Source organism: Oncorhynchus mykiss, chromosome 16, assembly GCF_057628025.1.
Source record: "Oncorhynchus mykiss isolate SJ-2025 chromosome 16, ASM5762802v1, whole genome shotgun sequence".
Lineage (NCBI taxonomy): Eukaryota > Metazoa > Chordata > Actinopteri > Salmoniformes > Salmonidae > Oncorhynchus > Oncorhynchus mykiss.
Genome location: NC_143037.1, coordinates 78,659,121 through 78,681,014, shown reverse-complemented (window position 1 = coordinate 78,681,014; position 21,894 = coordinate 78,659,121). Strand labels below are relative to the sequence as shown.

The 21,894-nt window shown below is 44.5% G+C and overlaps 1 protein-coding gene and 1 long non-coding RNA gene across 14 annotated transcripts in view; one reads left to right on the top strand and one right to left on the bottom strand.

Moving 5' to 3' along the window:
* The window catches only part of LOC149977354 (uncharacterized), a 460,718-nt gene that overhangs the window by 19,222 nt on the left and 419,602 nt on the right, over positions 1-21,894 (top strand). The window lies entirely within an intron of this gene.
* The window catches only part of LOC110492703 (host cell factor 1), a 60,780-nt gene continuing 52,087 nt past the window's right edge, over positions 13,202-21,894 (bottom strand). For all 13 annotated transcript variants that reach the window (XM_090204028.1, XM_090204026.1, XM_090204030.1 and 10 more), the window contains 4 exons: positions 18,703-18,888; positions 17,943-18,252; positions 16,405-16,468; positions 13,202-16,127 (listed from right to left, as the gene is read on the bottom strand). In XM_090204028.1, coding sequence (XP_090060154.1) covers positions 16,088-16,127; positions 16,405-16,468; positions 17,943-18,252; positions 18,703-18,888 — 600 coding nt within the window. In that variant the 3' untranslated portion in view covers positions 13,202-16,087. The remainder of the gene's footprint in view (positions 16,128-16,404; positions 16,469-17,942; positions 18,253-18,702; positions 18,889-21,894) is intronic.

Below are 21,894 nucleotides of genomic sequence, written 5' to 3'. Positions count from 1 at the left end.
CCAGTTAAACCATCAATATGCGGTAAATTCTGCCTTCCTGCCTTCCCCAATTTTGACAGCTCATTCGTAACCTTAGGATACACTAAATACTGTTATGTCATAGCCTAGTGGAGACCAACATCTATCTTGTGTTATTAAGCTATATTTAACAACAGTTGTTGATGTGCTTGGCTGCATTTCAGATACATTGTTGTACATTTGAATGTTGCAGTAGTAGGACCTTGGCCTATAGTGTTTGTGCGAGAGATAACATCAATTTTATAGCAAGCCCTGATCCCAATGACTAGACTGCCCTCCGATGGAGAGAAAGAGAACTGGCTCGTTTAAAAAAAAATCCTGATGCTTCAGGAAAATGATCTGTGACAAAAGAGTGATCAAATTAAGATCCGGCATCTGTACTGCAGGCCAAAATGGAGGAAGGGTGGCACACTGTACTACAGGCCAAAATGGAGGAAGGGTGGTACATCTGTACTGCAGGCCAAAATGGAGGAATGGTGGTACACTGTACTGCAGGCCAAAATGGAGGAAGAGTGGCACACTGTACTGCAGGCCAAAATGGAGGAAGGGTGGTACATCTGTACTGCAGGCCAAAATGGAGGAAAGGTGGCACACTGTATTACAGGCCAAAATGGAGGAAGGGTGGTACATCTGTACTGCAGGCCAAAATGGAGGAAGGGTGGTACATCTGTACTGCAGGCCAAAATGGAGGAAGAGTGGCACACTGTACTACAGGCCAAAATGGAGGAATGGTGGTACACTGTACTGCAGGCCAAAATGGAGGAAGGGTGGCACACTGTACTACAAGCCAAAATGGATGCAGTCTATCACAGTGCCATCCTTTTTGTCACCTAAGCCCCATGTACTACCCACCATTGCGACCTGTACGCTCTCGTTGGCTGGCCCTCGCTTCATACTCGTCGCCAAACCCACTGGCTCCATGTCATCTACAAGACCCTGCATGTCATCTACAAGACCCTAACCCTTATCTCAGCTCACTGGTCACCATAGCAGCACCCACCTGTAGCACGCGCTCCAGCAGGTATATCTCTCTGGTCACCCCCAAAACCAATTCTTCTCTCCTTCCAGTTCTCTGCTGCCAATGACTGGAACGAACTACAAAAATCTCTGAAACTGGGAACACTTATCTCCCTCACTAGCTTTAAGCACCAGCTGTCAGAGCAGCTCACAGATTACTGCACCTGTACATAGCCCACCTATAATTTAGCCCAAACAACTACCTCTTTCCCTACTGTATTTATTTATTTATTTTGCTCCTTTGCACCCCATTATTTCTATCTCTCCTTTGCACATTCTTCCACTGCAAATCAACCATTCCAGTGTTTTACTTGCTATATTGTATTTACTTTGCCAATATGGCCTTTTTTTTGCCTTTACCTCCCTTATCTCACCTCATTTGCTCACATTGTATATAGACTTATTTTTCTACTGTATTATCGACTGTATGTTTGTTTTACTCCATGTGTAACTCTGTGTCGTTGTATGTGTCGAACTGCTTTGCTTTATCTTGGCCAGGTCACAATTGTAAATGAGAACTTGTTCTCAAATATCCTACCTGGTTAAATAAAGGTGAAATAAAATAAATACATTAAAAAAAAACATGACAATACATTTATAACAGATTTCACCACATATTAAGTGTGTGCTACTCTACTACCACCTATCTACAACACAAAACACATGTGTACGTGTGTGTATAGTGTGCTATGTTATTGCGTGAGATAGAGCGTGTGGCCTCTCTTCAGACCTGGGTTGAATACTGTTTAAAATATTTGATTAAAGTGTTTAACCTGAGCTTGATTCAACTTAGAGTGTGTACTTTTGGGACTATTCTATTGGTTCGTTGAGTTCACTGTACCTGACTGACTAACTAAATCAAGTGCAACTGAAATATGTGGCAGTATAATAATGTATATATATTTGTCACCAATACAATCACGTAGCTTTTAGTAGGTTATATTGTGTTTTCCTTAAACCGTTTTTGTTGTTGTTGATCATTCTAGTAGCTGACCTGTCGGGCCTTGATCCTCTGATGAAAGGGGTAGACCACGAACTTGTTTAGCAGGTCCACGGCCTGAGACGAGAAATCAGGGACTACAGCCTGAGACGAGATATCAGGGACTACAGCCTGAGACGAGATATCAGGGACTACAGCCTGAGACGAGATATCAGGGACTACAGCCTGAGACGAGATATCAGGGACTACAGCCTGAGACGAGATATCAGGGACTACAGCCTGAGACGAGATAGCAGGGACTATCTCCTCTAGAGGGGTGGAAGGGTTATATTGAGAGAGAGAGAGAGAGAGAGAGAGAGAGAGAGAGAGAGAGAGAAACAGTGGGAGACAGACAGAGAGAGAGAGATAGAGAGAGAGACAGATACAGAGGGAGAGGGAGACAGAGAACCCAAAGAGCTGTATCCAACATCCTCCACCATTGTTGCTAAGCAGCAGACAATCATTTAATTCAGAATGCTCTGAGTTGACTGGACTGAATGATGCAGAATGCTCTGAGTTGACTGAATGATGCAGAATGCTCTGAGTTGACTGAATGATGCAGAATGCTCTGAGTTGACTGAATGATTCAGAATGCTCTGAGTTGACTGGACTGAATGATGCAGAATGCTCTCAGTTTAAACTTTGATCACCAATTACATTGTTGTGAATTGTGAAACAGGCTGTTCATAAATTCCAAGCATTATCATGTTCCTCAATTAATTCAGCGCATTTCAGCAGGCTATCTCCACACCCGAGTAGGCTATAGCGTTGGCAAGTCATTCAAACTTTGTAATGGAAGTCAAACAAAAGTAAATTGATCAAAGTTGATAACCTCCAACAAATGACAGAATGTCTCCTATTTGGCCAAATGGAGTTGATCATTATACAGATAGCAGATAAGCTCATGAATAACAGAGACATGAAGAGTGGAAATAGAGTGGAAATAGTTTAAATATCAAGGTATCTTAAACGGGGAACAACTAAAAATAAATCCATCCCCACTTTCATAACGTTTGTTGATCACACATTTTCTACCGAAGTTCTCATATGGGCAGCAATAGGGGACAGCGCAGAGATCAATTAACCAAACATACAGACAGAGATTCAGTGAAACAGAATCACATTGATTGATTATAAAGTCACAGAATTCTGGTAGGGAGTAGGACAGGCTGAAGAGAAAAATCCACGTGTATAACACGCTAACAAAATGTTCTGATCAGCTAATGTATAACACGCTAACAAAACATTCTGATCAGCTAATGTGTAACACGCTAACAAAACATTCTGATCAGCTAATGTGTAACACGCTAACAAAACATTCTGATCAGCTAATGTGTAACACGCTAACAAAATGTTCTGATCAGCTAATGTATAACACGCTAACAAAATGTTCTGATCAGCTAATGTATAACACGCTAACAAAACATTCTGATCAGCTAATGTGTAACACGCTAACAAAATGTTCTGATCAGCTAATGTATAACACGCTAACAAAATGTTCTGATCAGCTAATGTGTAACACGCTAACAAAATGTTCTGATCAGCTAATGTATAACACGCTAACAAAATGTTCGGATCAGGTAATGTATGAGCAAACTAGGAAAAATATGATAATTAGCACACACCTCAATTTAGCTAACATTTCCCCAATTTAATTGTTAACAAATATCCAAACAGAGATTCAATGAAAACAAAGATGTGCCATTGATTGATTTATCTAGACGAGTCCCCCACACTTGTCAAAACGGTGCCAACATGTATAATGTAAGTGACCACACACACAACTATTGCTTTAAATTAGTATAATGGTTGGATATCAATCAAATGTATTTATAAAGCCCTTCTTACATCAGCTGATATCTCAAAGTGCTGTACAGAAATCCAGCCTAAAACCCCAAACAGCAAGCACTGCAGGTGTAGAAGCACGGTGGCTAGGAAAAACTCCCTAGAAAGGCCAAAACCTAGGAAGAAACCTAGAGAGGAACCAGGCTATGAGGGGTGGCCAGACCTCTTCTGGCTGTGCCGGGTGGAGATTATAACAGAACATGGCCAAGATGTTCAAATGTTCATAAATGACCAGCAGGGTCAAATAATAATTTTTATTTATCTGTTATTTTACCAGGTAAGTTGACTGAGAACACATTCTCATTTACAGCAACGACCTGGGGAATAGTTACAGGGGAGAGGAGGGGGATGAATGAGACAATTGTAAACTGGGGATTATTAGGTGACCGTGATGGTTTGAGGGCCAGATTGGGAATTTAGCCAGGACACCGGGGTTAACACCCCTACTCTTACGATAAGTGCCATGGGATCTTTAATGACCTCAGAGAGTCAGGACACCCGTTTAACGTCCCATCCGAAAGACAGCAGCCTACACAGGGCAGTGTCCCCAATCACTGCCCTGGGGCATTGGGATATTTCTTTAGACCAGAGGAAAGAGTGCCTCTTACTGGCCCTCCAACACCACTTCCAGCGGCATTTGGTCTCCCATCCAAGGACTGACCAGGACCAACCCTGCTTAGCTTCAGAAGCAAGCCAGCAGTGGTATGCAGGGTGGTATGCTGCTGGCTTAATAATCACAGTGGTTGTAGAGGGTGCAACAGGTCAGCACCTCAGGAGTAAATGTCAGTTGGCTTTTCATAGCCGATCATTCAGAGTTAGAGACAGCAGGTGCGATAGAGAGAGTCCAAAACAGCAGGTCTGGGACAGGTAGCACGTCCGGGGAACAGGTCAGGGTTCCCTAGCCGCAGGCAGAACTGTTGAAACTGGAGCAGCAGCACGACCAGGTGGACTGGGGAGAACAAGGACTCAGGTAGTCCTGAGGCATGGTCCCAGGGCTCAGGTCCTCCGGGAGGGGAGGGGAGGGAGAGAGAATTAGAGAGAGCATACTTAAATTCACACAGGACACCGGATAAGACAGGAGAAATACTCCAGATATAACAGACTGATCCTAGCCCCCAGTACATAAACTATTGCAGCATAGATACTGGAGGCTGAGACAAGAGGGGTCGGGAGCCACTGTGGCCCCATCTGACGATACCCCCGGACAGGGCCAAACGGGTAGGATATAACCCCACCCACTTTGCCAAAGGACCAACTTACTACCCTGAGACAAGGCCGAGTATAGCCCACGAAGATCTCCCCCACAAACCCGGTGGGGCGCCAACCTGGACAGGAAGATCACGTCAGTGACTCAACCCACTCAAGTGACACACCCCTCCTAGGGACGGCATGAAAGAGCCCCAGTAAGCCAGTGACTCAGCCCCTGTAATAGGGTTAGAGGCAGAGAATCCCAGTGGAAAGAGGGGAACCGGCCAGGCAGAGACAGCAAGGGCGGTTCGTTGCTCCAGTGCCTTTTTGTTCACCTTCACACCCCTGGGTCAGACTACACTCAATCATATGATCCACTGAAGAGATGAGTCTTCAGTAAAGACTTAAAGGTTGAGACCGAGTTTGCGTCTCTGACATGGGTAGGCAGACCGTTCCATAAAAATTGAGCTCTATAGGAGAAAGCCCTGCCTCCAGCTGTTTGCTTAGAAATTCTAGGGACAATAAGGAGGCCTGCGTCTTGTGACCGTAGCGTACGTGTAGGTATGTACGGCAGGACCAAATCAGAGAGATAGGTAGGAGCAAGCCCATGTAATGCTTTGTAGGTTAGCAGTAAAACCTTGAAATCAGCTCTTGCCTTGACAGGAAGCCAGAGTCGAGAGGCTAGCACTGGAGTAATATGATCACATTTTTCTAGTCAGGATTCTAGCAGCCGTATTTAGCACTAACTGAAGTTTATTTAGTGCTTTATCCGGGTAGCCAGAAAGTAGAGCATTGCAGTAGTCTAACCTCAAAGTAATAAAAGCATGGATTAATTTTTCTGCATCATTTTTGGACAGAAAGTTTCTGATTTTTGCAATGTTACATAGAAGGAAAAAAGCTGTCCTTGATATGTTCTTCAAAAGAGAGATCAGGGTCCAGAGTAACGCCGAGGTCCTTCACCGTTTTATTTGAGACGACTGTACAACCATCAATATTAATTGTCAGATTCAACAGAAAATCTCTTTGTTTCTTGGGACCTAGAGCAAGCATCTCTGTTTTGTCCGAGTTTAAAAGTAGAAAGTTTGCAGCCATCCACTTCCTTATGTCTGAAACACAGGCTTCTAGCGAGGGGCAATTTTGGGGCTTCACCATGTTTCATTGAAATGTACAGCTGTGTGTCATCATCATAGCAGTGAAGCGAGAGGTTTCACTCTCACCAAAAATAAACCCGATGCGTTTCTATGGGTTTATTTTGGAACTAAACGTGTCGCCTGCCTTCCCGCCTTTGGGAGGACTACCACTTTATGCAGAGTCGTGCGCAATCACGTCATTATATATATTGACCTCTGGCAATCTGTGTAAATATTAAGATAGGTAAACAGTTTAAATCGGCCTTCCAGAGGTGTCTGATCTTTCATCCACCGGTAGTGGAAGCCTCCCTCTTGAGTTCCGGAACACTGAAAGTAGGCATCTTAGAAATAGTTTTCATACCTTATATGGGCCGGAACTCAGAATCAAAAATGTCTCATAAATATAAATAACATGGATGTTGTGGTAGAGCGTTTATTTTGAATGCCGATTTTGTTGTTGCATGTATCCAAAGTCCCTTCACTAGCTAGCGGACTAAACTCCACCGCATGGCAATGAAGGTTTCCAGTAACCTGATGTCCATGTTTATTTATTTTATTTAACTAAGTCAGTTAACGAACCAACTCTTATTTACAATGATGGACTATCAAAAGGCAAAAGGTTTCCTGCTGGGATTAAATAAAAAATATGATAAAAACAGAGACCACATAAAGAGAGACCTAAAGACACCACAGCATGGTAGCAACACATCACGACAGAGACACAACATAAAGAGAGACCTAAAGACACCACCGCATGGTAGCAGCACATCACGACAGAGACACAACATAAAGAGAGACCTAAAGACACCACAGCATGGTAGCAACACATCACGACAGAGACACAACATAAAGAGAGACCTAAAGACACCACAGCATGGTAGCAGAACAACATGACAACACAGCATGGTAGCACCTCAACATGACAACACAACATAAAGAGACCTAAAGACACCACAGCATGGTAGCAGCACAACATGACAACACAACATAAAGAGACCTAAAGACACCACAGCATGGTAGCAACACAACAAGACAACACAGCATGGTAGCAACACAACATGACAACACAGCATGGTAGCAACACAACATGACAACACAGCATGGTAGCAACACAACAAGACAACACAGCATGGTAGCAGAACAACATGACAACACAGCATGGTAGCACCTCAACATGACACCACAGCATGGTAGCAACACAACAAGACAACACAGCATGGTAGCAGAACAACATGACAACACAGCATGGTAGCACCTCAACATGACAACACAGCATGGTAGCACCTCAACATGACAACACAGCATGGTAGGAGAACAACATGACAACACAGCATGGTAGCAACACAACATGACAACACAGCATGGTAGCACCTCAACATGACAACACAGCATGGTAGCAGAACAACATGACAACACAGCATGGTAGCAACACAACATGACAACACAGCAAGGTAGCACCTCAACATGACAACACAGCATGGTAGCACCACAACATGACACCACAGCATGGTAGCAGCACATCACGACAGAGACACAACATAAAGAGAGACCTAAGACACCACAGCATGGTAGCAGAACAACATGACAACACAGCATGGTAGCAGAACAACATGACAACACAACATAAAGAGAGACCTAAAGACACCACAGCATGGTAGCAGGACAACATGACACCACAGCATGGTAGCAGCACAACATGACAACACAGCATGGTAGCAGCACAACATGACAACACAGCATGGTAGCAGAACAACATGACAACACAGCATGGTAGCAGCACAACATGACAACACAACATAAAGAGAGACCTAAAGACACCACAGCATGGTAGCAGAACAACATGACAACACAGCATGGTAGCACCTCAACATGACAACACAGCATGGTAGCAGAACAACATGACAACACAGCATGGTAGCACCTCAACATGACAACACAGCATGGTAGCACCTCAACATGACAACACAGCATGGTAGCAGCACAACATGACAACACAACATAAAGAGAGACCTAAAGACACCACAGCATGGTAGCAGAACAACATGACAACACAGCATGGTAGCACCTCAACATGACAACACAGCATGGTAGCAGAACAACATGACAACACAGCATGGTAGCAGCACAACATGACAACACAACATAAAGAGAGACCTAAAGACACCACAGCATGGTAGCAGAACAACATGACAACACAGCATGGTAGCACCTCAACATGACAACACAGCATGGTAGCAGCACAACATGACAACACAGCATGGTAGCATCTCAACATGACAACATCATGGTAGCAACACAAAAACATGGTAAAACATTATTGGACAGAGACAACACCACAAAGGTCAAGAAGGTAGAGACAACACCACAAAGGTCAAGAAGGTAGAGACAACAGCACAAAGGTCAAGAAGGTAGAGACAACAGCACAAAGGTCAAGAAGGTAGAGACAACAGCACAAAGGTCAAGAAGGTAGAGACAACAATTCATCACGTGAAGCAGCCACAACTGTCAGTGTGTCCATGATTGAGACTTTGAATGAAGAGAAGGAAATAAAACTATACAAGTTTAAGTGTTTGTTGCAGCTCGTTCCAGTCGCTAGCTGCAGCGAACTGAAAAGAGGAGCGACCCTGGGATGTGTGTGCTTTGGGGACCTTTAACAGAATGTGACTGGCAGAATGGGTGTTGTATGTGGAGGATGAGGGCTGCAGTAGATATCTCAGATGGGGGGGGTGAGGCCTAAGAGGGTTTTATAAATAAGCATCAACCAGTGGGTCTTGTGACAGGTATACAGAGATGACCAGTTTACAGAGGAGTATAGAGTGCAGTGATGTGTCCTATAAGGAGCATTGGTGGCAAATCTGATGGCCGAATGGTAAAGAACATCTAGCCGCTCGAGAGCGACCTGACCTGCCAATCTATAAATTACATCTCCGTAATCTAACATGCGTAGGATGGTCATCTGAATCAGGGTTAGTTTGGCAGCTGGGGTGAAAGAGCAAGTATGATAGAGGTTTTAACCTTAGACTGCAGCTTTGATACGTGCTGAGAGAAGGACAGTCTACCGTCTAGCCATTCTCCCAAGTACTTGTATGAGGTGACTACCTCAAGCTCGAAACCGTCCGAGGTAGTAATCACACAGCATGGTAGCAGAACAACATGACAACACAACATAAAGAGAGACCTAAAGACACCACAGCATGGTAGCAGCACAACATGACACCACAGCATGGTAGCAGCACAACATGACAACACAGCATGGTAGCAGCACAACATGACAACACAGCATGGTAGCAGAACAACATGACAACACAGCATGGTAGCAGCACAACATGACAACACAACATAAAGAGAGACCTAAAGACACCACAGCATGGTAGCAGAACAACATGACAACACAGCATGGTAGCACCTCAACATGACAACACAGCATGGTAGCAGAACAACATGACAACACAGCATGGTAGCACCTCAACATGACAACACAGCATGGTAGCACCTCAACATGACAACACAGCATGGTAGCAGCACAACATGACAACACAACATAAAGAGAGACCTAAAGACACCACAGCATGGTAGCAGAACAACATGACAACACAGCATGGTAGCACCTCAACATGACAACACAGCATGGTAGCAGAACAACATGACAACACAGCATGGTAGCAGCACAACATGACAACACAACATAAAGAGAGACCTAAAGACACCACAGCATGGTAGCAGAACAACATGACAACACAGCATGGTAGCACCTCAACATGACAACACAGCATGGTAGCAGCACAACATGACAACACAGCATGGTAGCACCTCAACATGACAACATCATGGTAGCAACACAAAAACATGGTAAAACATTATTGGACAGAGACAACACCACAAAGGTCAAGAAGGTAGAGACAACACCACAAAGGTCAAGAAGGTAGAGACAACAGCACAAAGGTCAAGAAGGTAGAGACAACAGCACAAAGGTCAAGAAGGTAGAGACAACAGCACAAAGGTCAAGAAGGTAGAGACAACAATTCATCACGTGAAGCAGCCACAACTGTCAGTGTGTCCATGATTGAGACTTTGAATGAAGAGAAGGAAATAAAACTATACAAGTTTAAGTGTTTGTTGCAGCTCGTTCCAGTCGCTAGCTGCAGCGAACTGAAAAGAGGAGCGACCCTGGGATGTGTGTGCTTTGGGGACCTTTAACAGAATGTGACTGGCAGAATGGGTGTTGTATGTGGAGGATGAGGGCTGCAGTAGATATCTCAGATGGGGGGGGTGAGGCCTAAGAGGGTTTTATAAATAAGCATCAACCAGTGGGTCTTGTGACAGGTATACAGAGATGACCAGTTTACAGAGGAGTATAGAGTGCAGTGATGTGTCCTATAAGGAGCATTGGTGGCAAATCTGATGGCCGAATGGTAAAGAACATCTAGCCGCTCGAGAGCGACCTGACCTGCCAATCTATAAATTACATCTCCGTAATCTAACATGCGTAGGATGGTCATCTGAATCAGGGTTAGTTTGGCAGCTGGGGTGAAAGAGCAAGTATGATAGAGGTTTTAACCTTAGACTGCAGCTTTGATACGTGCTGAGAGAAGGACAGTCTACCGTCTAGCCATTCTCCCAAGTACTTGTATGAGGTGACTACCTCAAGCTCGAAACCGTCCGAGGTAGTAATCACACAGCATGGTAGCAGAACAACATGACAACACAACATAAAGAGAGACCTAAAGACACCACAGCATGGTAGCAGCACAACATGACACCACAGCATGGTAGCAGCACAACATGACAACACAGCATGGTAGCAGCACAACATGACAACACAGCATGGTAGCAGAACAACATGACAACACAGCATGGTAGCAGCACAACATGACAACACAACATAAAGAGAGACCTAAAGACACCACAGCATGGTAGCAGAACAACATGACAACACAGCATGGTAGCACCTCAACATGACAACACAGCATGGTAGCAGAACAACATGACAACACAGCATGGTAGCACCTCAACATGACAACACAGCATGGTAGCACCTCAACATGACAACACAGCATGGTAGCAGCACAACATGACAACACAACATAAAGAGAGACCTAAAGACACCACAGCATGGTAGCAGAACAACATGACAACACAGCATGGTAGCACCTCAACATGACAACACAGCATGGTAGCAGAACAACATGACAACACAGCATGGTAGCAGCACAACATGACAACACAACATAAAGAGAGACCTAAAGACACCACAGCATGGTAGCAGAACAACATGACAACACAGCATGGTAGCACCTCAACATGACAACACAGCATGGTAGCAGCACAACATGACAACACAGCATGGTAGCACCTCAACATGACAACATCATGGTAGCAACACAAAAACATGGTAAAACATTATTGGACAGAGACAACACCACAAAGGTCAAGAAGGTAGAGACAACACCACAAAGGTCAAGAAGGTAGAGACAACAGCACAAAGGTCAAGAAGGTAGAGACAACAGCACAAAGGTCAAGAAGGTAGAGACAACAGCACAAAGGTCAAGAAGGTAGAGACAACAATTCATCACGTGAAGCAGCCACAACTGTCAGTGTGTCCATGATTGAGACTTTGAATGAAGAGAAGGAAATAAAACTATACAAGTTTAAGTGTTTGTTGCAGCTCGTTCCAGTCGCTAGCTGCAGCGAACTGAAAAGAGGAGCGACCCTGGGATGTGTGTGCTTTGGGGACCTTTAACAGAATGTGACTGGCAGAATGGGTGTTGTATGTGGAGGATGAGGGCTGCAGTAGATATCTCAGATGGGGGGGGTGAGGCCTAAGAGGGTTTTATAAATAAGCATCAACCAGTGGGTCTTGTGACAGGTATACAGAGATGACCAGTTTACAGAGGAGTATAGAGTGCAGTGATGTGTCCTATAAGGAGCATTGGTGGCAAATCTGATGGCCGAATGGTAAAGAACATCTAGCCGCTCGAGAGCGACCTGACCTGCCAATCTATAAATTACATCTCCGTAATCTAACATGCGTAGGATGGTCATCTGAATCAGGGTTAGTTTGGCAGCTGGGGTGAAAGAGCAAGTATGATAGAGGTTTTAACCTTAGACTGCAGCTTTGATACGTGCTGAGAGAAGGACAGTCTACCGTCTAGCCATTCTCCCAAGTACTTGTATGAGGTGACTACCTCAAGCTCGAAACCGTCCGAGGTAGTAATCACACCTGTGGGGAGAGGGGCATTCTTCTTACCAAACCACATGACCTTTGTTTTGGAGGCGTTCGGAACAAGGTTAAGGGCAGAGAAAGCTTTGTTTCATAGCGTTTAACACAAAATCCGGGGAGGGGCCAGCTGAGTATAAGACTGTATCATCTGCATATAAATGGATGAGAGAGCTTCCTACCTCCTGAGCTATGTTGTTGATGTAAATTGAGAAGAGCGTGGGGCCTAGGATCGAGCCTTGGGGTACTCCCTCGGTGACAGGCAGAGCCTGAGACAGCAGATTTTCTGACTTTATACACGGCACTCTTTGAGAGAGGGAGTTGTCAAACTCATGTAAAAAGGATTATTAGGGAAATCGTCCTTACAAGAATGTAAATGTTCTAAACTAACAATTATATTCTGATAAAATAAATAAAAGTTGTATTATACAGTAGGTACACTTCAACTATGACAGACAAAATGAGAAACAAAATCCAGAAAATCACATTGTAGGATTTTCAATGAATTTATTTGCAAATTATGGTGGAAAATAAGTATTTTGTGATCTGTCATAGTTGAAGTGCACCTATGATGAAAATTACAGGCCTCTCTCAACTTTTTAAGTGGGAGAACTTGCACAATTGGTGGCTGACTAAATACTTTTTTGCCCCACTGTATAACCGAACAGTATGTACTTTATATTTTACATTTAAACAAGGAAGAACAATTACACACAAGTAGAGGTGGTGGTGAGCTCAACCAGTGTCCAAGTTAAGGAGCTCATTAGCAACACAACATTCACACAAAATAAGTCACATTTCCAGAAATTGTAAGAAAAGGATGCACTAAAAAGTTTTATTTTCCATAGTAATATTCACAAACAGATTAATACCCAAACATCTGTCAGATCAGATTGAACAAAGCTCAAATCTCCATCAGCTAGCTGTTGCTTCCATAGAAATATAATCTACTCAACAATCTATTCTAGATTCTATTTCTATGTTTGGTTCTTAATACAACCTCCTGACCTCCCTGCTTGCCAACGCAACTTGGGCATTATAACCATAACAACGATATCAAGAAGAAGGGTTCTGCATTATAGTCAATGAGGAAAAACAGAAGCGAGAACAAGACAGAGCAGGAAGACATTTCCTTTTTAATTCTTATTATTATTTTTTATATCTAGACAAAGCAACCTTAGATGACAAACATATAAAAGCCATTTTTGTTACAGATAATTATATAAAAAGCCATTTTTTTTCAAATTTTTTATTTTTTACTTCTTGCTACGTGAAGGAACTTTATTTACAACTGAGCCGATACTAGCTGCGCCAATCAATCACTCTCCCTGCCATCATATCCACTAGGTAACTAAAAAACCGTTCCGCTCAAAAAGACTACGTGGAAAACACTCGTCACGTTACCTTAACACATAATACACCAAAAACAAAATGTCAATGTTTATTAATACGAAAACTTCCTCCACAATTTGGGGGCGGAATAAACTGGGGTTTATCTCAAAAAAAGAAAAGAAAAGAAAACAAGCCTTGGGAAAATAAAAATAACCTTTTGAATTCCATAGTCCAACAAATTAATTCTACTACGGAATATCGACAGATTCAAAGGGGGAGGGGGGGTGAGGTAAAAAATAAATATTTTTTTTTCCAGCAAATTAATTTCTTGAATAAAAAAAATTAAGTAAACAAAAATAAAACAATCCACTCCTCTTTTTTTCTGACAAATCTTATGTTCTGCAGCAGAACAAGTACAAAAAGTCCTTGTTATGTAAATCGTTCCTTACACCACCAACTCTGAAACGGTCAAATAAGGTTCTAAAATACGTATTGGGTTGTGTCACCCCTGGCAGTCAGCCAAATCACTGTCACCCCTGGCAGTCAGCCAAATCACTGTCACCCCTGGCAGTCAGCCAAATCACTGTCACCCCTGGCAGTCAGCCAAATCACTGTCACCCTGGCAGTCAGCCAAATCACTGTCACCCCCTGGCAGTCAGCCAAATCACTGTCAACAAACTCCTCCAATGAAAGCAGAGAAACTACCGGAGTAGATTGTCAACTAGAGGGAGAATAAAGCAGTCTCCTAAACCTACATGAACCACAGGTATTTTTTTTCTGAAGCTAATCCTTTAACTCAGTCTCCTCTCTGACATAGCTACACATTAAAAACACAGTGATGTCACAAAGCAAGATGACAGCCAGGACAGATACAGAGTATTGATTGGTTGATGAGGATTCCCTTGGAATGGGGAACACTTGTCCTCTCCATAGCGACCTGCTGTCCGTTTGGTGTATTTATTAAATCTCTATGACGATGTGACAATGACGTCATCTTCTTATGTTCCAACCGTCTCCTATAGCAACCGTCTGATTCTTCTGAATGCAACCTACTGATGCCCACACCCCTCCCCCCCTCCTCCAATAATGAGATACACTAGATTATATTATGAGCAGTTATGTGTGTTGTCTACTGCTTGTGTAGATTTAACAGGGGATAGGAAACGCATGAAAGAGACTAGCGAACTATCTAGCAACAACAGTTAAACCAGACCGAACAGTTTGTTTGTATTCCACAGAAAATCATATCATAGGAAAATAAAAAAGTTAATTATGTGCTTTCCATGGTTTAAACAAGTAAATATCAATAATAATAATAATAATAAGAAGAAGAAGAAATACAGAAGAATGAAATAAGGCGTCCATGGCACCACAACGTCCAGTGATGAGGGCAGGGGATCTGGTGTTTCTCAGCTTTATCTATTTTGCAGCCATTTTGTGACTGATGGGTGGTCGGGCCTGGTCTGGGTTCCGGATGGGGGGGGGGGCCTGATCTGGGTTCAGGATGGGGGGGGCCTGGTCTGGGTTCAGCATGGGGGGGGGGCTGGTCTGGGTTCAGGATGGGGGGGGGGCCTGGTCTGGGTTCAGGATGGGGGGGGGGCCTGGTCTGGGTTCAGGATGGGGGGGGGGGGCTGATCTGGGTTCAGGATGGGGGGGGGGGGGGGGGGGGGCTGATCTGGGTTCAGGATGGGGGGGGCCTGGTCTGGGTTCAGGATGGGGGGGGCCTGGTCTGGGTTCAGGATGGGGGGGGGGGGGGCCTGATCTGGGTTCAGGATGGGGGGGGCCTGGTCTGGGTTCAGGATGGGGGGGGGGACTGGTCTGGGTTCAGGATGGGGGGGGGCCTGATCTGGGTTCAGGATGGGGGGGGGCCTGATCTGGGTTCAGGATGGGGGGGGCCTGGTCTGGGTTCAGGATGGGGGGGGCCTGGTCTGGGTTCAGCATGGGGGGGGGGGGGGGGGGGGCCTGGTCTGGGTTCAGCATGGGGGGGGGCCTGGTCTGGGTTCAGGATGGGGGGGCCTGGTCTGGTTTCAGGATAGGGGGGCCTGGTCTGGGTTCAGGATTGGGGGGGCCTGGTCTGGGTTCAGGATTGGGGGGGCCTGGTCTGGGTTCAGGATTGGGGGGGCCTGGTCTGGGTTCAGGATTGGGGGGGCCTTGTCTGGGTTCAGGATTGGGGGGGCCTTGTCTGGGTTCAGGATTGGGGGCCTGGTCTGGGTTCAGGATGTGCTGTTGTAGGGTTAGATGGGGTTCTGGTAGAGGTTGGAGTCCGGGGTCTAGGTGGAGCCTGCGGTATTGTAATCAGTAGGAAGGTATTGTATTCAGTCATAGTCATCATGGACAACAAGGGGAGAGGAAGGTAACCCCTCACTGGTCTGATCTGGCCTTCTTCGGACCAGCAGGTTTCCTACAAGAGGAGACAAAACACGAATCAACAGATGAACACGGATAAGGCGGCAGAGTTATGACCGAGGGGTGAGGGGCCTACTACTGAAAAACTTTTTCAAACACTTTGGCATTTCCAAATAAATAAATAAATTCATAGTATTTTTGTTTTTATAGGAATGTTCAGTTTAAAACACCTGAATTCACGAATTCTAAATTCTTATTTAAATCGTTCGGTGGATACTAAAAATAGAAAGAGAGAGAGAGAGAGAGAGTGGAGGATGAATCCTAGTACTCACATGTCAGGTGAGGAACCTGGTCTCTTGACGGTAGGTTTACCTGCAAGGCCATCTTTACTAATCTCTACAGGGGAGAGGGGAAACGGATTGGACTGAACAACATGTCAAAGATTTTACTGGAGTTACAAGTTCATATGAGGAAATCAGTCAACTGACAAATTCGATTTCGGCCCAAATTTATGGCGTAGATCCGAAAACCAGTCGGTGTCTGGGTGTGACCACCATTTGCCTTATTGCAGCGTGACATCTTCACAGAGAGTTGTTGTCCCGCTCCTCTTCAATGGTTGTGTGACGATACCGGATATCGTCGGGAACTGGAACACACCGTCATACACGTCGATTCAGAGCATCCCAAACATGCTCAACGGGTGTGGTGACGTCTGGTGATGATGCAGACCATGGGGGGGGGGGGGGGGGGGGGGGGTAAAAAAAAAACTGGGAAATTCTCAGCCTCCAGGAATTGTGTACAGATCCTTGTGACCGGGCATTATTATGCTGAAACATGAGGTGATGGCGGTGGATGAATGGCACGACAAATGTACCTCAGATCATATAGCAGGATCTCGACATAGTATCTCTGTGCATTCAAATTGCAATTGTGTATGTTGTCCGTAGCTTATGCCTGCCCCATACCATAACCTCACCACCACCATGGGGCACTCTGTTCACAACGTTGACATCTGCAAACCGCTCACCCACACAACGCCATACACGCTGTCTGCCATCTGCCTGGTACAGTTGAAATCTGGATTCATCCGTGAAGACCACAGTTGTCCAGTGGCCATCGAAGGTGAGCATGTTGCCCACTGAAGTCGGTTACGACGCCGAACTGCAGGTCAAGACCCTGTGAGGACGGTGAGCACGCAGGTCAACTTCCTTAAGACGGTTTCTGACAGTTTGTGCAGAAATTCTTAGGTTGTGCAAACCCACAGTTTCATCAGCTGTCTGGGTGGCTGGGTCTCAGACGATCCCCCGCAGGTGAAGAAGCCAGATGTGGAGGTCCTGGGCTGGCGTGTTTACACGTGGTCTGTGGTTGTCAGGCTGGTTGGACTTACTGCCAAATTCTCTAAAATGACGTTAGAGGCGGCTTATGGTAGAGAAATTAACATTCAAATTCTCTGGCAACAGGTTTGGTGGACATTCCTGCAGTCAGCATGTCAATTACACGCTCCCTAAAAACTTGAGACATCTGCGGCATTGTGTTGTGTGACAAAACTGAACATTTTAGAGTGGCCTTTTATTGTCCCCAGCACAAGGCGCACCTGTGTAATGATAATTTTGTTCACTCAGCTTCTTGATATGCCACACCTGTCAGGTGGATGGACTATCATGGCAAAAGATAAATGCTCACTAACAGGGATGTAAACAAATTTGTGCAAAACATTTTAGAGAAATAAGCTTTTTGTGCATAATGGAACATTTCTGGGATCTTTAATTTCAGCTCATGAAACATGGGACCAACACTTTACATGTTGTGTTTATAATTTTGTTCAATGTAATATTGACAAGTGAATCGAGTTTAACATAACGTTCCGTACCTTGGAGCCACCTGACCTGCGTGGCAGGGCCGTAACCTTTCTCGTTGCGGGCTGCGATACGGAAGATGATGGCAGGCTTGGTGGTGTAGTCTATGTGTGCGTTGGAGAGGCTGGACGACTGCACCAGGCAGGAAGGGTTGGGCCCACAGAACACCCGCATGAAAGCCAGCTGGGCTGGGGTGGTGGTGGTGGTGGGCTTGGCCTGCTCCCCGCTCTGGGCGCTCTGGATGGCCAGGTACACCGAGTACTCAATGATCTTACCAGATGTGACCGACGGAGGCTCCCAGGTCAGGTGGGCGCCGTCTGGGCTCTGAGGGGAGGAGTGGGGAGGGAGAGAGGGAGGAGGGGGGAGAGGAAGAGAGGGGAAGAAAGCGTGATGAGCTATAAACACAGAATCATAAACAAAGTGAAATAAAACATGCGTGATAAAATTACACTTCCTGGGTAAAATATGTTTGATAAAATAACACTTCCTGGGTCAAATATGTTTGATAAAATAACACTTCCTGGGTCAAATATGTTTGATAAAATAACACTTCCTGGGTCAAATATGTTTGATAAAATTAGACTTCCTGCGTAAAAATATGTTTGATAAAATAACACTTCCTGGGTCAAATAGGTTTGATAAAATAACTCTTCCTGGGTAAAAATACGTTTGATAAAATAACTCTTCCTGGGTAAAATATGTTTGAGAATTTGTTCTTTACTGAATTAACTGGTTAAATACTACAAATGTAATTTAATCAAATAAAATGTTAACCTTGCTGATCTTGATAGCACAGGGAGCTCCGGGGAAGCCTGGTAGACACGTCTTGAAGGCCGAGACCTCTGAGAAGTTCCCCCGACCACAGGTGTTGATCCCGGCCACTCTGAATTTATAGGCCGTCCCTGGCTGGAGATCGATCTTCCTCATCTGACTGTAGTCCGGGATCGTCCCAGAGTCATCCTACAACACACAGAAAAACGACATGTTTTCCTTGATATCTTATCAGGCTCCGTGACATAGGCTGACGGGACAGTAGTGGAGAGGGTAGTACGTTTTAAGTTCCTCGGCGTACACATCACTGACAAACTGAATTGGTCCACCCACATAGACAGCGTGGTGAAGAAGGCTCAGCAGCGCCTCTTCAAACTCAGGAGTCTGAAGACATTCGGCTTGTCACCAAAAGCACTCACAAACTTCTACAGATGCACAATCGAGAGCATCCTGTCGGGCTGTATCACCGCCTGGTACGGCAACTGCTCCGCCCACAACCGTAAGGCTCTCCAGAGGGTAGAGAGGTCTGCACAACGCATCACCGGGGGCAAACTACCTGCCCTCCAGGACACCTACACCACCCGATGTTACAGGAAGGCCATAAAGATCATCAAGGACAACAACCACCCGAGCCACTGCCTGTTCACCCCGCTATCATCCAGAAGGCGAGGTCAGTACAGGTGCATCAAAGCTGGGACCGAGAGACTGAAAAACAGCTTCTATCTCAAGGCCATCAGACTGTTAAACAGCCACCACTAACATTGAGTGGCTGCTGCCAACATACTGACTCAAATCTCTAGCCACTTTAATAATGGAAAAATTGATGTAAAAAATGTATCACTAGCCACTTTAAACTATGCCACTTTATGTTTATATACCCTACATTACTCATCTCATATGTATATACTGTACTCTACACCATCTTGCCTATGCCGTTCTGTACCATCACTCATTCATATATCTTTATGTACATATTCTTTATCCCCTTACACTTGTGCGTATAAGGTAGTAGTTTTGGAATTGTTAGCTAGATTACTTGTTGGTTATTACTGCATTGTCGGAACTAGAAGCACAAGCATTTCGCTACACTCGCATTTCGCTACACTCGCATTAACATCTGCTAACCATGTGAATGTGACAAATAAATTTGATTTGATTTTTGCTTTAGGCTTGTCCATTTAGCTGACAATATATGTTTATAAGTCCCGTGCCATTATTTTATAGTAAGATTATTTTAAGTTAGCTGAAAATATTTCTTAAAGTATATTTTTCCCCATTACGGAGTAACTGTGGTAAATGATGTGGCTATATTGAGGTAATAGCGATTATGTGAAACAGGTCCTATATGATAGATTGAGTTATTTGGCGACTTTAGTTGTGAATGATACAAACCTTACAATGTCTTAGATATCAAAACATTCAGTGCGTTCGGAAAGTATTCAGACCCTTTCACCTTCTTCGTTACAGCCTTATTCTAAAATTGATGAAATAACTATTTTTCCTCCACAATACCCCATAATGACATCACAATACCCCATAATGACATCACAATACCCCATAATGGAAAAGGTAAAACAGGTTTGTCATTGTTGCTAATTTATTACAAGTAAAAAAAACAGAAATACCTTATTTACAAGTATTCAGACCCTTTGCTGTGAGACTCAAAATTGAGCTGATTGGGCAGGTGCATCCTGTGTCCATTGATCATCCTTGAGATGTTTCTACAACTTGACTGGAGTCCACCTGTGGCAAATTCAATTGATTGGACATGATTTGGAAAGGCACACACCTGTCTATATAAGGTCCCACAGTTGACCGTGCATGTCAGAGCAAAAACCAAGCCATGAGGTCGAAGGAATTGTCCGTAGAGCTCCGAGACAGGATTGTGTCGAGGCACAGATCTGGTGAAGGGTACCAAAACATTTCTGCAATATTGAAAGTGCCCAAGAGGACAGTGGCCTTTATTCTTAAATGGAAGAAGTTTGGAACCACCAAGACTCTTCCTAGAGTTGGCCGCCCGGCCAAATTGTGCAATCGGGGGAGAACGGCCTTAGTCAGGGAGGTGACCAAGAACCCGATGGTCACTCTGACAGAGCTCCAGAATTCTTATGTGGAGATGGGAGTACCTTCCAGATGGACAACTATCTCTGATGAAACCAAGATTGAACTCTTGTGCCTGAATGCCAAGTGTCACGTCTGGAGGAAACCTGCCACCATCCCTACGGTGAAGCATGGTGGTGGCAGCATCATGCTGTGGGGATGTTTTTCAGAGGCAGGGACTTGGAGACTAAATCAGGATTGAGGGAAAGATGGACAGGAAAAAAGTAGAGATCCTGGATGAAAACCTGCTCCAGAACGCTCAGGACCTCAGACTGGGTCAAAGGTTCACCTTCCAACAGGACAACAACCCTAAGCACACAGCCAAGACAACACTTCGGGACAAGTCTCTGAATGTCCTTGAGTGGCCCAACCAGAGCCTGGACTTGAATCCGATCGAACATCTCTGGAGAGACCTGAAAATATCTCTGCCATGACACTCCCCATCCAACCTGACAGAGCTTGAGAGGATCTGCAGAGAAGAATGGGAGAAACTCCCCAAATACAGGTGTGTCAAGCTTGTAGCGTCATACCCAAAAAGACTCTCTGCTGTAATCTCTGCCAAAGGTGCTTCAACAAAGTACTGAGTAAAGGGTCTGAATACTAATGTAAATGTGATATTTGTTTTTTAAAAAAAAACATGTTTTTGCTTTGTCATTATGGGGTATTGTGATGTCATTATGGGGTATTGTGATGTCGTTATGGGGTATTGTGATGTCATTATGGGGTATTGTGATGTCATTATGGGGTATTGTGATGTCATTATGGGGTATTGTGATGTCATTATGGAGTATTGTGATGTCATTATGGAGTATTGTGATGTCATTATGGAGTATTGTGTGTAAATTGATGAGAACAAAAAACAACAATTTAATACATTTTAGAATAAGGCTGTAATGTCATGGGCTCTCTAACCTTGTTCCTGCAGCTACCCAGCGCTTAATTTAACATCGATTGTAACATGTCGCAACGCAAGATAGTGTCACTAAACTGTTGACAGCCTTGCTGTGCGCTCTAGAAAGGACTAAAAAGTGAGAGAGGAGACTGGTGGTGAGATATTCTGTATAGCTAAAAAGTTCATGTGTCACCCAATTAATT